The 16,544-nt window shown below is 40.2% G+C and overlaps 3 protein-coding genes across 4 annotated transcripts; all 3 read right to left on the reverse strand.

The window, feature by feature from the left end:
* Positions 1 to 395: 395 nt before the first annotated feature.
* Positions 396 to 4,010, reverse strand: ccna2 (cyclin A2). The gene is made up of 8 exons (XM_077609108.1): positions 3,539 to 4,010; positions 2,617 to 2,854; positions 2,441 to 2,547; positions 1,473 to 1,696; positions 1,193 to 1,397; positions 999 to 1,112; positions 802 to 935; positions 396 to 732 (listed from the first exon to the last, which is right to left on the reverse strand). Exons 1-8 carry the CDS (start codon positions 3,758 to 3,760, stop codon positions 681 to 683), a joined length of 1,296 nt encoding a protein of 431 aa, XP_077465234.1. The 5' UTR covers positions 3,761 to 4,010; the 3' UTR covers positions 396 to 680.
* A 462-nt stretch (positions 4,011 to 4,472) lies between these two features.
* bbs7 (Bardet-Biedl syndrome 7) lies at positions 4,473 to 8,940 on the reverse strand. Of its 2 annotated transcripts, none has more exons than XM_077609376.1 (19): positions 8,497 to 8,940; positions 8,320 to 8,385; positions 8,161 to 8,223; positions 7,908 to 8,083; positions 7,596 to 7,782; positions 7,441 to 7,513; positions 7,216 to 7,323; positions 6,997 to 7,127; positions 6,683 to 6,767; positions 6,495 to 6,597; positions 6,239 to 6,431; positions 6,062 to 6,136; positions 5,924 to 5,989; positions 5,702 to 5,841; positions 5,457 to 5,621; positions 5,282 to 5,391; positions 5,114 to 5,217; positions 4,837 to 4,960; positions 4,473 to 4,762 (listed from the first exon to the last, which is right to left on the reverse strand). In XM_077609376.1, the coding sequence occupies exons 1-19, from the start codon at positions 8,530 to 8,532 to the stop codon at positions 4,629 to 4,631; spliced, it is 2,139 nt and encodes a 712-aa protein (XP_077465502.1). In that variant the 5' UTR covers positions 8,533 to 8,940; the 3' UTR covers positions 4,473 to 4,628. The 2 variants fall into 2 exon arrangements, with proteins under 2 accessions (XP_077465502.1, XP_077465501.1); XM_077609375.1 differs by having other exon boundaries at positions 5,924 to 5,992.
* Positions 8,941 to 9,075: 135 nt separating this feature from the next.
* On the reverse strand, positions 9,076 to 12,620 carry tmem33 (transmembrane protein 33). Its single transcript, XM_077609385.1, has 8 exons — positions 12,478 to 12,620; positions 11,752 to 11,823; positions 10,922 to 11,016; positions 10,662 to 10,849; positions 10,518 to 10,585; positions 10,254 to 10,387; positions 10,035 to 10,118; positions 9,076 to 9,971 (listed from the first exon to the last, which is right to left on the reverse strand). Exons 2-8 carry the CDS (start codon positions 11,794 to 11,796, stop codon positions 9,842 to 9,844), a joined length of 744 nt encoding a protein of 247 aa, XP_077465511.1. The 5' UTR covers positions 11,797 to 11,823; positions 12,478 to 12,620; the 3' UTR covers positions 9,076 to 9,841.
* Positions 12,621 to 16,544: the final 3,924 nt, after the last annotated feature.

Below are 16,544 nucleotides of genomic sequence, written 5' to 3' on the forward strand. Positions count from 1 at the left end.
TTAAGGTCAAGAATGGCACTGATTGGAGCACACAAAGTAACATCACCCCCTAATTGCATAAGCCATAATTTAGTTTATGATTGGATGACTGGTAATTACAAAACTAGTTTTCTCCATGTAATACAACCATTTAAAAGCTGATTTGAGACAGTGGTGACAACTTAGCGTCAGCCTCCTTCCATCCATTATAAAAAAGCCATTTAAAGATTTTAAATTCCTGGTTGAGCCTCATTACTCATGTCAAGCAATTACAATTGCTCTCATGAATAAATTATGAAGTCCTTGAGCTTTAAGGTTGATTTTATTTACAAGAGCCTTATTTTACAGTGCTGTAAGATGACCCGACAAGAAAAAAAAAAAATAGTCGGTCATTAAATGCAGTGAGAACAGCTGACTCCAAGACTGACATATGTTTAATGTGTAAAACCCACTACTATAACACAACTAGGTTGAATTTGAAAAACCCAACAAGAACAACCCAGCAATTACAACTGCTTGGTTATAAAACTAAACCCTGACTGGGAGGAAACTACTTGTTTTTAATATATTGGTCAGATTTTTAAAACCAGATTAGAACCATAAAACATTTAGGGAGGGGGTAAAAAAAAAAAAACCTGATGTACTTTCTGGAAAGTCAGAATTGGGGAGCACAACACTAAAATGGGCCAAAAAAGGGAGTGTTAGTCAAACTGCAGAGTCGTTGGAGGTTCAATGGTGGAAACTTCATGATGCCTGAAAATAAAAATGAAGCATGGCATTTCAATTTAGGGTTTGCGCACATGGGGGACTATTAATTCTTACTTGGAAGACTTGTACTTCTCCTTGACAGACTGCTGAGGATGCTGTGGTACGTTCAGGAACATCTGGTGCAGATCCTTCACACATAGCATGAGGTCTTGCAGAGCGTAGCCCGTTTTCTCCACCAGCGACTTGGGCTGGAATTTGTGTGGGCCACATTTAAGCCACAGCCTTTCTTAATTCATTTCATCTTAACATACCCATGATGCACCAGTGATCGTGTGATTGGCCAGGAGGTAAGCAGCGGCAGCAGTCTGAGAAGGAAGATACTTCAGGAAGGGATCTGAATCCACCAGGCTGAGCTCACCAAGGTACTGAAGATTAAAAAAAGGGCATTGAATTTCCATTTAAAAATCCTTTTAAAAAATCATTTGTTTAGCCTTTAAGCAATTACCATGGCAAGGCTCTCCACTTGTTTGCTAGCAGCGTGGTGTAAGAAGTACTGCGTGAGAAACTGGTTAATGGTGGGTGCAGCCATATCAAAAGAGAGAACTTTAAGCACCAGCTGCTCCATCCTCAACACCTGCTTCTTGGTGTAAGTGTCATCTGTGATGTACACAAATTCTGACACCTCTGGGGGGTAGATTTCCTCAAATTTGCTGTTGGGCAAAAAAGCAATTTAATGGGCAGTGGGGTGGAAAGGAAAAACTGCAGGCAATGTTGAGACTACTTACGATGCCAGTAGCATGGCAGCAGTGCCCACCAACTGTAATTTGCCACGCAGCACCGACATGGACGATAGAAAGCGGTCGATGTAATTGACGGCCAGGTACAAAGTCTCACTCTGGAGCTTGTACTCCTCGCCCACTTCCACCAGCCAGTCCACCAAAATGGCACGCATGCTGTTAGTGATGTCAGGCTGCTTCTTCATGTAAGCCACCCGCGGCCTACACTTCACCTACGAGGCAATTCAGTCATGTTTAAGTGTGGCAAGTTACTAGCACAGTGCTATATTTTGAATTTAGAAGTGTGAAAATTACGATAACTTTCTCTTTTTAAAAGTCTTCATTTCAAACTTCTGTGAATGAGTAAATAATTGACTTTCCTCCTTATTCAAATATGAAGGTATCTACATTACCTTACTTTATAAGAAAAGAGAATATGAAATATGGTTTTAATAAGTATTTTTGTTGCTCTTTTGTGCAATAAAGTAAGACAATTCCCTTGTACTATGAAAAGTAAATAAAGCCTGCAGAAATGTTGACATGCGTCTATTTGTACAAATTTGCCCTTAAACCAAAAGTTGCTACAACATTTTCAAATGGGGAAACACATTGGTATGAAGTATGAGAAATAATACAGGCTGTCCTCAAATGAGGACAGTTTCAATAAGGCTGCTCTTTGCACACAGGAGGCATTTAGAGAAGAAAAAAAGATTACCACACAATTGCACCCTTAAAGTTGTCAGAATAGTCTTTCAAGATGTAGTTGCCGACAACTACACTGGGGTTCCACCATTATAAAATGAACAGCTGTAAGAATTTCTACTTGTATGCAACTGGAACAGGCTGCCACAAGATGGTCATTTTATAAAGTACTTCAGCCATTTGGATGGAATGCACCCTATAGGACTCATGAATACCAAAGTAGTGTTGAATTTACGAGAAGACTCATGTTTAAACCAGGAGACACATTTTCTCACCTCCATTTCCCGCAAATAAGTGTGAATCTCTGCGGCATATTCAGGCACCTCCGTGACGTCAATGATCTTCTCCTCACCACCGACCATGGACATGTCCATTGGAGAATCTTGGGTGGGATGGGGGTTTCACATCAGCTAAAAACCAGAGCTTTGGAAAAAGTAGTCTCGTTACATACCAAAACTGAAATCCATGTTTCCTGTAGGGATGTCGAGTACGGCAAGAGGCTGGCGTAGGCGGGCGGCGGCATCGTGGATTTTCAGCGGGGTGTCCTCGGCGAGTTCCTCGGCTTTGACAGTGGCGGCGGTGCTGGACTTCTCCTGAACGGAGGCCTGGTCGACGTGTATCTGGAAGGCTGGTGGTTTGGAGGTTTTGCCAAGATCTTCGTTTTTGCACACGAGTGGTTTGAAAGATTCCTGCAAAGCATATTTTATGTTAGGAGAAAGGCTCGTGGACATGGGCAAGGGCTCTCCATTTGGAATAAATAGATCTACGTAGAATTATGTGTTGGCTTATCATCTATACTTTTGATGGTGATTGTCATGCCATACATCTGAAGTTTGAAGACTGACTACATTTCAATGCAATTTATAGAAGCAGATTTCCAATCCATTTTGAGATCACCGTCAATATGTTAAAATACATTTTGCCTGATGGAAGTGGGCTCCTAAAATTACATTTAGTTAATGAAGAAATCTAATTGATGATTAAGTCTTATTTGCCAAACTGATGCCAGGTGATTGCAGACTTTTCATTACAATGAGCAATGAGCGTTCAGAACAAAGGTTTAAAAAGAAAAAAAAAGATTCAAATATAAAAGTTTGCATTAAACGCGCATTGCATCGCTGATATATGTTGCAGAGAAGTTTTAAAATGGCGGACAATGTGGTCAGTTTTTTTTTTATTCTACTCGCGCATTTATTAATGCATCGTCGCGTTTCTAAAGCCCACAGTACAAAAGTCCAAACCCAATTCTAACAATGAATGCATTCCGCTGAAGCGGCTTTAGATCGCAAAAATGAAACCAAGGGGGAAAAAAGATGAATTCATCAAGAACACATCTTAGCACGCAAGCTAATGAATGGGCTAGCGCAACTAACCTGCTTGTGGGCGCGCTGGTTCTGGGCTTTGCTCCTCTGGTTGTTCGATAATGCTCCCAACACGGTCCTAGTAGCCGCCAACTGAGGCGCAAAATTCTCCTTATTGTCCGCGGCGTTCGGCCGGGACTTATGCAAGCCTCGCAGTCTCGACAGCATGTTTTCTTGGTCCCCCAACGTGCTGGTTCCGTTATCGTGCACCCCCGACATACTTTCCGCTGGCATAGGATTTTACTCGATCCAGAAAACTAAATGCAATCAGCACTTGGCTTTTTTTGCAGTTTGATTTTCAGGGGAGCAATATCAAACAATAGAGTGGCTAATGCTAGCTGCGTGGGAAGCACTCGGGGCTGAAGGAGCAAAGTTATTGTACGAGATGCAACGTTAGGGCGCCATAATTTTTAAAGTTGACCAACCTGCAAAGACGCGGCGAACCGCCGATCGATTCTGGCTCTGACTGCACTGACTCCTTTCGAATTTGGACTTCCTTTTCTTTCGTTCAAGCAGCCCGCGAGGATTGAACGAGCCAATCGGCAGCCGTCATTTTTGGTGACGTATGATGACGACGGAAGCCGACCGGGGACAAGGCAGATGATTGGATATTCAAACCCGGTTCGCTAATACGTAAGAATAAAGTTCTTGTATTTTCCCTTTTACTGAATTACATGTTTTTAAATTTGCAATCATTTTATTTTTTCAAAGACTGAACAAAATGAGTGCAAAAATACACTTTGCTGCCAGCCCCAATTAACACTAACTAGTGTTTAACTTACTGCATGCCATTGACAGTGGTAGATGTCCAATTCATTTAAATTGGGAGGAATGGACCCGATTGCTCATATTTCAGTGCCATGGATGTTAGATGTGATAATGTCATTTAAATGTTGTTTAGTTTGCGTCTTGCTTGTAATCCAAAATGTAGACAAAAATAAGTAGCTATCATCAATATCGTGATTTATTAATCACCACACTAGTACGAAAATAATATATCACACGCGCATTGCAAGATCTACTGTGAAAGCAGTAGACATCTACAAAAACAACATAAATCATAATGCTTGACATACAAAAATATCTCAGTTGGACGACAAGATTACGCCTCATTGAAAAAGTCTAATAGTGAATTTAAGTCGTAACTATCGAGGATCTCCAAGAGCAACGATACTTTGGCTTTGACATTCTGTCCTTTGAACTTAAACTTATCGATGAACAGGTCTGTGATCATGCCTGCAGGAAAGAAAGCGGAAAAAAAAACAGAATCAATGGAAAAATAATCCCCAATATGAATGATGAAACATTACCATAAAGCCTTTCCAAATGTGCTGGCTGCCTTTTGTACTCTTCCAGCAGACTGTCCGACTCGTCCAGGATGCTGCGATATTCTGAGATGAGGAAGTCGGCGTTTCCCTCGTGAAGCTGCAGCTCCTAAAGAATTTAATAGTGGAATTTCATTTCAAAGTGACAACAAATGGCCCACGTGACCTCCATTTTTATGATGAATCCTTATCAAGCTACACACACTTGCCAACATTTTTTGTTATTCCATGAATGGAATAACCACATCATCCCGTGACTTACTTTCAGTGCATCAATAAGCTGAACTTTTCTTGCCAGCACCAGCTGATACTCCAGTTTGGGGTGGATCATCTTGAGGGTGTGACTCACAGAGTCATCGTTGATATCTGCGGAGGAACTGGTGATTCCCTAATTGTTCAACACGATTGTAATAAGCCACACGCAACCGACCGTATGAAACGTTGAGGTTGATTTTGCGTTTGGTGGCCTCTTTGGAGAGGACGTCGCTCAGGATGGAGATGGTGGAGATGTTATCGGACCTGAAGTGACCCTCCCCTTTGCTGGAAAACAAGTGCCGCTTCATGTTTAATCTGTGTCTGTGTAACGTTCGAGAACAGGAACGGACCTGTAGGTGGTCTGCAGCTGAGTGCCCAGGAAGGTGTTGAGGAAGTAGAAGGTGATGCTGTCTCCCGCCGGCGTCTTCTCTGGCACCTCCGGGAGACAGAAGACCACCCAGGAGTGGATCTCTGCAAAACTGAACTGTCCCACCAGACTCAGCCTGTTCATTGGCCTAGATACACAGCACGGTTAAAACAAGATTCTAAGGTTAGCTCATCTTCAAAATACTAATAAAAAGTGAGGGTAAGTTACCTCTCTTGGTCGATGTTGTGAGCACGCTGGTGAAGAGACAAAGGTTTGATGTGGTACTGGCGAACCTGACACGTCTTGGGCTGCAGTCTGTGGGTGACGTAAGCCTGCAAGGTGCCGTACTGCCCTTCGATTGATCTCACCTACAAAACAATTGTAGGCGTTAGATTGTTATGGAAACCCATTTTTCTTCCATATATGATGGAGGTTGAACATCTGGCTAACCTTGAGCTCCAGTCTGGTGGTGTTGGCTTGACAGCGGTAAGTTGCCAGCAGGAAGTTGCCATTAGGCTGTTAGAGAAAGAAATATTGAAATAAACTGACAGTGAATTAAAAAGTGGACTCTCTGCTTTAAGAACTCACCTCGGAGTCGCACTCGCTGAAGCTGACCACCGCGGAGTTGTTGTCTACATCGAGCAGGTCGATGGGGACGTCGCTCTACAAAAGACAGAAAGACAAATTGTCATTTTTTCCCCTAGATTATGAGAAATATCTGGGTCTACCACCTTGTATCTGTGAAGTTCCGTCACTGGAACATACCTGGAGTAGCAGGTTGTCAATGGCGGTCTGCACCTCCAGCGTGAGACTGTAGCTGGCATCATCTTGACACAGCGTGAATTTGTCGTTGATGCTGAAGGCGGGTACCACGGAGACGGCCGTCTCAGACCGCGACGTCTGCTGATACTCATCGCGACCCAGCTGGACTTTTACCTGGAGCTGCTCCAGTTCTGCCCTGCGGGAAAAGAGCGGCTCGCTTTTCCGCATCTCGTTTTGGATGCTCAACGGTGGCGGATACCTGAGGGCTTCCACTTTGGATTGGATCTCTTTACTCATCCTGACTTCGTCTCCGGCGCCCACTTCAGCCTTTTGGGGCTCCGTGGTTAAACCTGTAACCCAGCCTGCAAAGAAAAAAAACAACAGTCATAAAAAAATGTATTTGGAAAAAAAACAAGGGATTGAATGCATGTCGATTAGTGATGTAACCTGTATAGGTGGCGGTCAAGACCTCATCATAGGACTCCTTCCCCACGCATCCTCCCTGGATAGAAGTCACGCTTTCTGACAAGGCCTAAACAAAGGGAAAAAAATCACAAAATGTTGATGCCTTCAAGCCAAAATTAAGTCAAACAAGATTGGACATCTATTGCCAACAATGGCAGTGAAACATGATCCCTTATTGCCAGGTAGTTGAAATGGATTTCATGTCTATCACTGTCAACGGCTGTGAATGAGTTAAGATTTAAAAACCTTTCACTAGTGTTTTTTTGCTTTAAAGTAGGTGCTACATGACCCCTCACGTGCTCAAAGCGTAGCGTTGGCTCATTCGTGCTGTCAAATCCGTAAATGGCCACCATCCCGTCGTCGCGGCCCACCAGGATATCATTCACACCATCGCCAGTTATGTCATAGGTGTCGAGGCAGAGAATACCTAGGAAATTGCAGCCAAATTACAGGTTAGTGTATCATGATTATCCAAGCGTCAGATTCAAAGATTGAGGACAGAGCACTGTATGTACCTCCTTTCTTTTTGTCGTTGTCAATTTCCCATTTGGTAGACGCCTCACTCTCGCCGATGTGAATTAGGGCAATTTTCCCATCTGTTGTCCCGTACAGGACGCCATCGCCTGACAAATGTCAAATAAAATGGCAAACAATTGCGGTATTTTTCAGACTGAGGATTATAAAGGATATTAGTGAATCAATGTACTACAATGGTAAAAAAAAAGGTGGGACTAACTCACCTCCATCTTTGTTATAACATTCTAACACTGACGGTTGTCCGGACACTTCCACCTCGTAGGTCAACTCAGATCCCTGTCAGATTGAAAACACACCCCAAAGTTTAATTGACGTCATTTAAAATGAATGAGCAGGACAAGTGAAGAGCTTGGTCTACCTGCAGCACCCTAAGAACGCGATCTTGACACGCCAGCACGGGGACGGGGCGAGCAAGGTTCTCCGAGGACAATGAGACAATGTCGTTAATCTTGTCCCCAGACAAGAAATAGTCCTGGTCCTTGCAATCACAATAGTGGTTGTAGATGTAGCTGGCACACACAAAGAGGTCGGATCCGGACACATACCTTTGCGGGGGGCAAAAAATATGTTTTACGTTCTCATTTTTGAAGACACTTAAAGTTACTACCCTACTCTGTTTGAATGTTGTTGCTATGGTGGTACTAGTATGAGAACCAGTGTTGTTTCGTACATTGCGTTGATGCTCTCCGTGAGGTTGGCGTCAAAGGTAAGGAACTGTTTGCCCTTTTTGGTGAACCCTCGAACTTGAGATCCGGAGCAGACGAAGATCTTCTCCTGCGGTGTTCCTGCCGCACCGCCCAAGTCCATTCGGGATATTTTCTGCCCTGGGAGTGTTTTGAAGACAGGCTATATGACACATGGGCTTTTGTTAGCATCGATATCTTGATAAAATGCATCATTGATTGAATGGAAATGTCACTCACTACTGCTTCGCTTTTCTTCATCCCAAAACAGGTCAAGATACCATCTTGGTCGGCAATAGCAACCTGCAAAAAACAACAAGACACACACATATGTATACATTATTTATTGAAATGTGCGAAAAACATTGCCTTATTTGGATTAGCATTTTATGATGATACCTTCTGGGTAGCTTTTCTTCCAAGTGCTGGCAGAAGCTTCATTGTTTTTTGCGATGTTACCCCAACCTACAAATGACAGTTTGATTAGGAGAACAAAACACAAAGACCTTTATATAAAAGTTAAACTTCCTGAAATATGCCCATAAAGGTGTAGACCCAGCTAAAGTAAAGATTTACCTGGAGATAATCAACTCGGTTGAGATTAATCTCCATCTTTATTTGAGGCGAATTTTGAATCCGGAAGAATTAACGACACAAGCCGCCAAATGTGATGTTCATCTGGCTATAAAAGGTTGAATCATTCGGTCCATCTGTCAATTACAAATCGTAACCGACGTCTGATGTTATTCATTGGAAGAAAAGTAAGGAGATGGCAGATAGAGGGATTAGCCACTCAAGAAGATTAGCTCGAGTGCTAACGTGGGTTAGCTAGCTAGTTAGTAATTGCGACGTAATGACTCGAATTGTAAGGAAGCATTTGCAACACGACGACGAGCAGGGCTTTAAGTAAAATACAGATACAACGAACAGGTGAAAGTAAACGGAAACAACCCACGGGTCGAAAACGAGAGGAATATAGAACGAAAACGAGAAGGATGTAGACTTAAACCAGTTTCCATGGCAACGTTGCACATACAGTAAACTGCGCGATCATTGGACGGGGTTTAGAGCATTACACGTTGTAGTATTGTGATTGGCTAGCACGTTCCAATACAGAGACGTAGCCACAAAGATGGGAAAATAACAGTTCAAAAATACTATTTAGTATTTTATTTCCTAATCTTTAAGATCTCAATTTGGGTTAAACGTGGTTCATCAGGAGGCAATTGTTGAGAGAACATTGGCAAAACAATTAGTACATGGATAGCAAATGCATTAAAAAAGGATACTATATCCAAGTAATCATTATGTATATAAAGGCCGCCTCACTTCAACTTTGTGGATGACATGCATCATGCAGTTCATTTCATTTTCAAGAGAAATTCAAAAGTATAATATACATAATTTATGCTTTTGTATAAAATACAGCAGACGTGACAGTTGGACATTAAAAGAAGTGAAGCTAGGCCTTTAAAGAGCATGTACAAAAAAAAAACAATGTTAAATATAAAGTGAATCTAAATCACAATCATTACTCTATCTTCTTCTGGCACATTGTTCTTATTCGTAATCATATACTATAAGACCAACATGTTACTAATCTCAGAACATTATTGAATAAATAAGGTCATTGGAGGACATTAAGATGTATTCCGCTTTCTGGGGCGTAACAAAAGATGGTTGGGTCCGCCTTTTTTTTTGATGAGGTTATATTAAGACAGGAGATGGAGAAAAGGATGACAAAAAAAAGATACTTCAGTGCCGCAGTGCCACCGGCTGGTCTTGAATTGAAGCAAGCTGTCAATTTGTCATCGCAACAACAAAAACACAAAATGTCCATTGACGGCGCCATTGTGTGTCCTCATCCAAAATGGAGGTCACAACTTCAGCGGCGGTCGAAGAGGAATGGAGGGATGTCATTTCAGACGCCAGTGGGGGCCAGGCGGCTGACAAAAGCGATACTGCTAAGGCACATCCTCCGGAAGAAGACGGGGCATGCCGGTTTCATGATGAAGTGCTCCAGGAGGATTCGCAGCTCAGAGAAGAGAGTGCTGGCAAAATGACACGTCGCTATAAGAGAGAACAAAATGACGACGACCAGTCGGTTCTCTTACCGGCAGTACGGGTTTCTTCTGGACGTGTAGCGCAGGCTGAGGAAGCGATAGTAGATGAAAGGCAACAGCAAGTTTCCCTGGCCACTGCAGACAAAGGAGAAATAAAATCACGGCCTGCATTCTTTATCCTACTTACTACCAGAAAATACAATTTATGGGAAAGATTTACTTTCCCGTGAGTAATGTCCTACGGACGATTAGGATGTTCTTAAGCCGAACCTGAAAAGCATGAAGACGGTGGCAGGCATCAAGAAGATCTCGTTACAGGCGATGAATTTGAGGATGTTCTGCTGATTAGTTGAAATTTTGTCCATGAGGTTCCTGAAGAACATCAAGCTGTTGGGGCCTAATGCCTGAAGGGACAATAACAATGGTGTTTCCATGTGGAAAAACTCACCCACTAGGACTACATCTATTCAAACTAGCAATTATAAGCTTACGGCAACAACAACTAATAACTAAAATGGCAAAAAAATAACTCACATCAAAGAACTTTTTGGTGTAAGTGGTTGCGTGGAGTAGGGAGAAGAGGAAGACTGGAAAGATGCTCACTGGAGTCAAGAGATTAAGGAACAACTTGGGGACATTTTCACTTATAGCTTGAAAAGATGGTTAAATCAAGGATACTGGTAATGGGGTAGGAATTCACGAGGATGAGCGAGTAGAGCAAGTAGTGGCAGCTGTCCTCCTGAAGAGCTTGCGTCAGGAACGCACGGCTCAGCTGGAATCTGGGAAGCCTCTGGTGCAGTCGCAGGGCGCTAGTGAGCGCGTTGGACAGAAGGGCCCGCTGGTAGAAATTGGACGCTGCGTAGGGCCTGAGACAAAAGTGTCTTCGTGTAATGAAACATTTTTTGATTGGAAACGACGACGGATGTCAGTGAACTCACCCCAAGATGGGCAGTATGAACATGACTGAGCAGTAGACGGTGAAGAGGCGTGAGAGCCACATGGCTGTCTCCAGCTTGTTGCTCATTAGAAATTGCTAGGGGAGCAGAATCTTTTGTTAAAAAGTGCCTTCAGTTACAAAATATTGTATTCATTTCATCATTCGATTTATTTTGAAGAAAAAAATCTTAGCTATTCATTGAAAACAAAATCCAATTTTTGCATATTTTTGTTCCAAATAGACGAACACCTGAACAACAAAACACTGCTTCGACTAAAATGTAGTATTAATATGTTAAGAAAAACACATTTGTGTAGTTACTATGGAAGAAGCAGTCAGAAAAAAAGTGATTTGGATTTATGGGTGTCTTGATTCCGAGGACCATTCCAGAAAATACCACAAAACAACAACAAAACTTGAGGAATATTTGGTATCGTGTAGAAAATGCAAATTAATAGACAGATGCTTCCATGCTTGTCTTTTTGCCGAAAATGTTTTTAAATGGGTGTTTTGGGTAGGCCTACTGTGGACAAGAAGATATTACATTTGGGAAATTGCAGTAGCCGCTAACCAGTATGGTTTATTGTCATGTTCCAGCTGTTTGTGGTCTATCTCGTGTTTGTTTTTTTTATCTTAAGCATCCACTTGTGCTGTACTGAAGTTTTCAATTAAATTAGACACTGAGATTGATTGAATTTTGGGCTATTACGTAAAGTTGCGTACAGACAAGCTGCAGAGAGGAGAATGACTGGGAATTATTTTTTGGCAATTGTGAGTTTTAGGCATATCTAAGCAAATACACGAGAAAACAAAGTTAAGTTGGTGACTTACCAGTGGCCCTGGTCTCGGAGGACCTTGTTGGCTGTTGTCTGCCATCTTAAACACCGGTGTGCGTGTGTCACTCTGTTCAGGATAAAATACAATATATATATGTGTTTAATAACTTTGACGTAAGACTCGTGTTAAAATATAATAACTTATAAGACATGATACATAGAAGCATTACAATTTGAGAAGTAAAAAGCAGTCACGGAGGCGAAAAATGAGGTTGTGAAAGTCAGTATGTAGTTTATACCAATATATGGCCCACTTTGATAGCTCATGAATCCCATGTTGCAATCGGGTAATAACAAAGACATCATTTGAAATGACATTCATTCATTCATTTTCTGCATTACGTTAAAACAACCTTGCTTCTCGACAAGTAAACTTCCAAAGTTGCGACCGATCATGGAATGCTTTGCCATCACCGGTTGTCCTCTGAGTCATAAAATAGACTTTTCAATGAGATAACTTTATTTTCGACTTCACTATCAGGAATCAGAGATATCGACGTGAGCGCGCATTAACCACGATGACTCTTGGCTTTTCGACGCCTCTTCAAAGGCAGCTGGCGGCAGGTGAATCTCGAAGCTTCTTTTCGGCTAGCACCGGGGCTAAAGCTAACAGCGGCATTCTCCGATGTGCGCTCCCCAGATGACTAAATAACCTCGCTTATTTGCCATATTGGTGCACAGAAGGGGAGTTGATGCCGGACTGTAAGTGGACAATACTTACATGTGTCCTGGCGTGGTATCTCTTTGCCGCTTGTGGTGGTCTCCTTACTCTGACGTACACGCTAGTAGTGAATGATCAGCTGACCTTCTTGGTTGGACCACGAAATCTCCCAAACTATCGCGACAATAGGAAAGAGGCACATCCGGAGTTGGGTGACTTCCTGTTAACCCATCTCTAACGGTAGACACGATCCATTGTCAATAAAGTTCTGTTTATTGAATGTGTCTGAAACAAGATGGTCACCTTGAAGTGTTTTACACAATTTTGACAACAGAGGGCGCCCTTGGACAGAAAACTGGAGCCGAGTTTGCATACAGACAAAACTAAAGCGCTTTAAATGCACTTTATTCGCTCGCACCATGTTTTTAATGTTGCACTTGATTTTTTAGTGCATACCTGCGTTTTGCGTTCACTGTGCAACAACACAATATTCGCTTTCTCTCATATGCAGACGCCATTCGAAAATATAGGCAGCGCGTGTAAGCAGTGTAGAATCTAATTATTTCTTTGCAAAACCCAATTAGGCATTAAAAAAGGTTAACGCCGGCGCCTGAAACGTTTTTGTTTAATAATCCCATTACTGGCGGCTCATCATGTATAAAATGGTGCGCAGGAGGACACAAAGTTTTCACTTGCTAAAGGGAATCGCAATTGCATGGGGGAAAATATACTGCTTTATTTTTTTTTTCGTATTCATGTGACCAGGCGGAGGACCAGCACACATGCACATACACCCCCCCAACCCCCCAACACACGCACACACACATTGCGTAAATAGGTAAGAACCGCAGTCTCCTTGCATTGCATGCTTTTTTAGTAAAAAAAAAATGGACTGTATTGTTTGTGTTTATAGTAGGTGATTAATGAATGCGTTTTAATTAATCAGCTTTCAAGATTGATTGTGACAAATGAAGTAAAATATGTCATGCTTTAAAAAGGGACATGCACACACACTTTAAATTTCATGTCGTTGCGGCAAACCTGTGGGATTTGTAGTAAAGAGATTCACATTTTTTAAAATCAAAATCATCTAAAAAGATGATTGCATTTAATTTATTTTATTATTGTTTTTTCTGTATGGTTTGACAGTAGTTATTTGATCATTTGGGGGATATAGAAATGCTAATGGGTTAACAAACGGGGAAAACATGGAATATGAATGGTTTTAGTCTAATGTTTTCATTTTTAATATTGATAGAATTATTGGATGTATTATTTGTAAAGAAGACAATTTTACGTAATGGTACAGATGGTCATTGCATGGTATTTTGAAGATATTCAGTCAAATACTGGCCCATTCTAATTGCTGGTTTTCTATCAAAGCGTTCAAACGTAATTCTATATAACCCATACAATATTATTTTTTTAATATGTACATATAATTCCATTTTGTATTTTTTATAAATAAAAACTCGCTATTCAATTTTTAAAACGATTTAAAAATATACTTAAAAATAAGATGCAGTGCACATGTAGTATAAAGCCCTAATAACACACATTTTTTAATATTTGGAAAAACTTGTAAAATATTTGAAAACATAAATATAACATTTAATATATATTTTCCTCGTTGGTCCAAACGGAAATAAAGAAATAGTGAAATAAACCTAAAGTACACGTTCTTTGCCGATATTTGCGCGTGTTTTGAGTCTAAAACATTTCTTGGAAGTTGAAAGAGAAACAAAAAAAAAGAGAAATCAAAGTGCATGCGTGATACATCAAAGTGTTTGAGGAGAATAGAAGTGAAGCGTTAAGATTTGACTTCTTTTATGATGGCTCTTTTTAAAGTCCGAACAAAATCGTATTTGTTTGCCTCGACAAGCGAGGAAAAGGAAGCTAGAAAGGAGGAGGAAAAAAGCATAAGAGGGTCGTCACCATATCACTAATACAATTACCAACGCTCTTTTTACTTTTTGTCAAGCTTGGATTTGTTCTTTTGTCGATGGTCATGCACATTTACTGGATAAAATGTGTTAAAAAAAACTTAACTTGACAAATATACATATGCATATAGTTAAGAAAACAATATATTTAGATGGTAAAATGTATATATATTAATATCTCCAGTAGAAAACTCTAAAAACACACACAAGCTATTTCATTTACTGTATATACAGCAATTTTGCAACATAAAATACTTTACTGCATCTGTTTTTTTGTAATGTTACAATTTCAGAAATAAAAAAATAATTACATGATTTAAATATTTTTGTCAAAGATTGTGAATATTGATTTCAATCTAAATCGATAATGCTCATTTTATGAGTTGGGTCCAACAGTTTAATTCAGGAAAAATATTTGCAGGCCGCCATAGTAAATACAACTGAACATTAATCTAAAGTCAAAAATGTATTGAACAAAAAACAAAGGTAAAATAAATTTTTAAAATTTGAAAAAAATTGCCTTCCTGTATAAAGAAGAAGAAATATGTATCCGGCATCAATAATTATTGTGCACATGCAGTATTTGCACTACAAATGCCTTACAAAATATAATCTATTTACTACGGAGGCAAAAATTAGACGTAAATTGGGAAGCGTCAAATATTAATATGAAGATAACATTTTTAGGAGAAACACAAAGCAAGCACTATATAATGACATATTCCAACGCGCTGTTCATAAGCTCAAGGTATCATGTGTCGGACCACCGTCACCCCTTGGGAGCCTACTCGACGCATAGTGCAGTAAGCAAGAACACTATTGACATTGAAAGGAAAGAAAGGCTGACTTTTCTCAATTCGTGTGTGTTGAATTAGGGTGTCCACACACATACACAAACAATGGCAGTGGTGGCATGAGGAGGATGGTCAGCACAAAATGGGCTGCATGCCGGGCGTCCATTACTTGTCGTCTGGTCATGTCCTCCTATAATTTGGTCATTCATCAGTTCACCTCAGAGGCATCGGGCAGGCGACTTCTTCCACTTTGAATGTGATCAGGGGACCCTAGCAGAAACCACCCTAAAACAGACATCGCTCCCTCTAGCTATTTCTTTATCTGCAGTCCCAAATGGATGCAGTTATTAAAAAATAGCAATACTTTTAATTGCCTTTTGATAGCATTTTGCAAAATGAGTGGTGTAATAAAACCACCAACACACACACAAACAATCTCCCTACAACACACACCTCAAAACCAATCCCAAAATGCTCACAATAGTTGCATTATTATTAGCTATCTGGCAAAACAAATGTATTGAGGGGACACATGGCTGTATATTAGTTCGGATAACCTTCCAAAAATAGTGAGAAAAGTGTCAGTTGATACTTGAATTGCAAAATGATATAAAGAAGCATTTCAAATAAGTTCAATTATGACTGACGGCTTCTTTGGGCTAAATTGGAACTCAGAGGCAACAATAAGTCTGCATTTAATCAATATAATTAGTTATCCCTGAGACAAAAAAAATAAGTTGTAAGAATTGATGGGTTTTCATCCCGAGAATGTATTTACCAAATTTCATTTTCATCCATCCACGATTAACGTTAGAGTAGCAATTTTAATTAGTCTTGTCAAGTGAGAACCTTATATATTGAAAACTTGAAGTCTAAAATATTGTGAAAAAGTAAAACAAGTGGAAACAAGATTTCGTTGGACTTTGGTAATCATACTATCATTTCAATATAATAGAAAACAGAAGAGTAAATGCAAATGTATTTTATTGGACATCATTATAAAGTATGGTAAGACATTCACAAAAAAACAATAAACAATATTTAGGATGCAAAAGAAACACCCTAAGTATTTTTCTTGTGACAAAAAGAGGAAGTAAATAAAGTCATGCTATTGAAAATAATATTGAAATGAAATTCTGCACTCCCTCAATAACAAAAATTAAAACCAAACCAAAAATACATATTTTGTTAGACTTTCTTTTCAAAATAAAAAATGCAAATTTCCAGCCATAACGCCAAAATGTGAGGACCCATGTTCTCTTTAGGGAAAGACAAAAAGCAATCGAGATAATGTTAATAAATATCCTCGTTTAATCCCTTTAAAAAAGGCTCTCCACATTATTGCAACAGTTCTTCTTGGTGACACCTCGAAAATGTCATTCATAATTTG

This window comes from Stigmatopora argus, chromosome 9 (genome assembly GCF_051989625.1).
Source record: "Stigmatopora argus isolate UIUO_Sarg chromosome 9, RoL_Sarg_1.0, whole genome shotgun sequence".
Lineage (NCBI taxonomy): Eukaryota > Metazoa > Chordata > Actinopteri > Syngnathiformes > Syngnathidae > Stigmatopora > Stigmatopora argus.

Excerpts from the sequence above, each read along its gene's own strand:
- ccna2 (XM_077609108.1), bottom strand. The coding sequence starts at position 3,760 with ATGCCAGCGGAAAGTATGTCGGGGGTGCACGATAACGGAACCAGCACG. Across the intron at positions 2,548-2,616 it reads AAACATGGATTTCAGTTTTG|ATTCTCCAATGGACATGTCC; the intron begins GTATGTAACGAG and ends ATCCCACCCAAG. Across the intron at positions 1,697-2,440 it reads CTTATTTGCGGGAAATGGAG|GTGAAGTGTAGGCCGCGGGT; the intron begins GTGAGAAAATGT and ends ATTGCCTCGTAG.
- bbs7 (XM_077609375.1), bottom strand. The coding sequence starts at position 8,532 with ATGGAGATTAATCTCAACCGAGTTGATTATCTCCAG. Across the intron at positions 8,386-8,496 it reads ACCGAGTTGATTATCTCCAG|GTTGGGGTAACATCGCAAAA; the intron begins GTAAATCTTTAC and ends TGTCATTTGTAG. Across the intron at positions 8,084-8,160 it reads TGAAGAAAAGCGAAGCAGTA|CCTGTCTTCAAAACACTCCC; the intron begins GTGAGTGACATT and ends TGTGTCATATAG.
- tmem33 (XM_077609385.1), bottom strand. The coding sequence starts at position 11,796 with ATGGCAGACAACAGCCAACAAGGTCCTCCGAGACCAGGGCCACTG. Across the intron at positions 11,017-11,751 it reads CTCCGAGACCAGGGCCACTG|CAATTTCTAATGAGCAACAA; the intron begins GTAAGTCACCAA and ends CTGCTCCCCTAG. Across the intron at positions 10,119-10,253 it reads ACCGTCTTCATGCTTTTCAG|TGGCCAGGGAAACTTGCTGT; the intron begins GTTCGGCTTAAG and ends CTTTGTCTGCAG.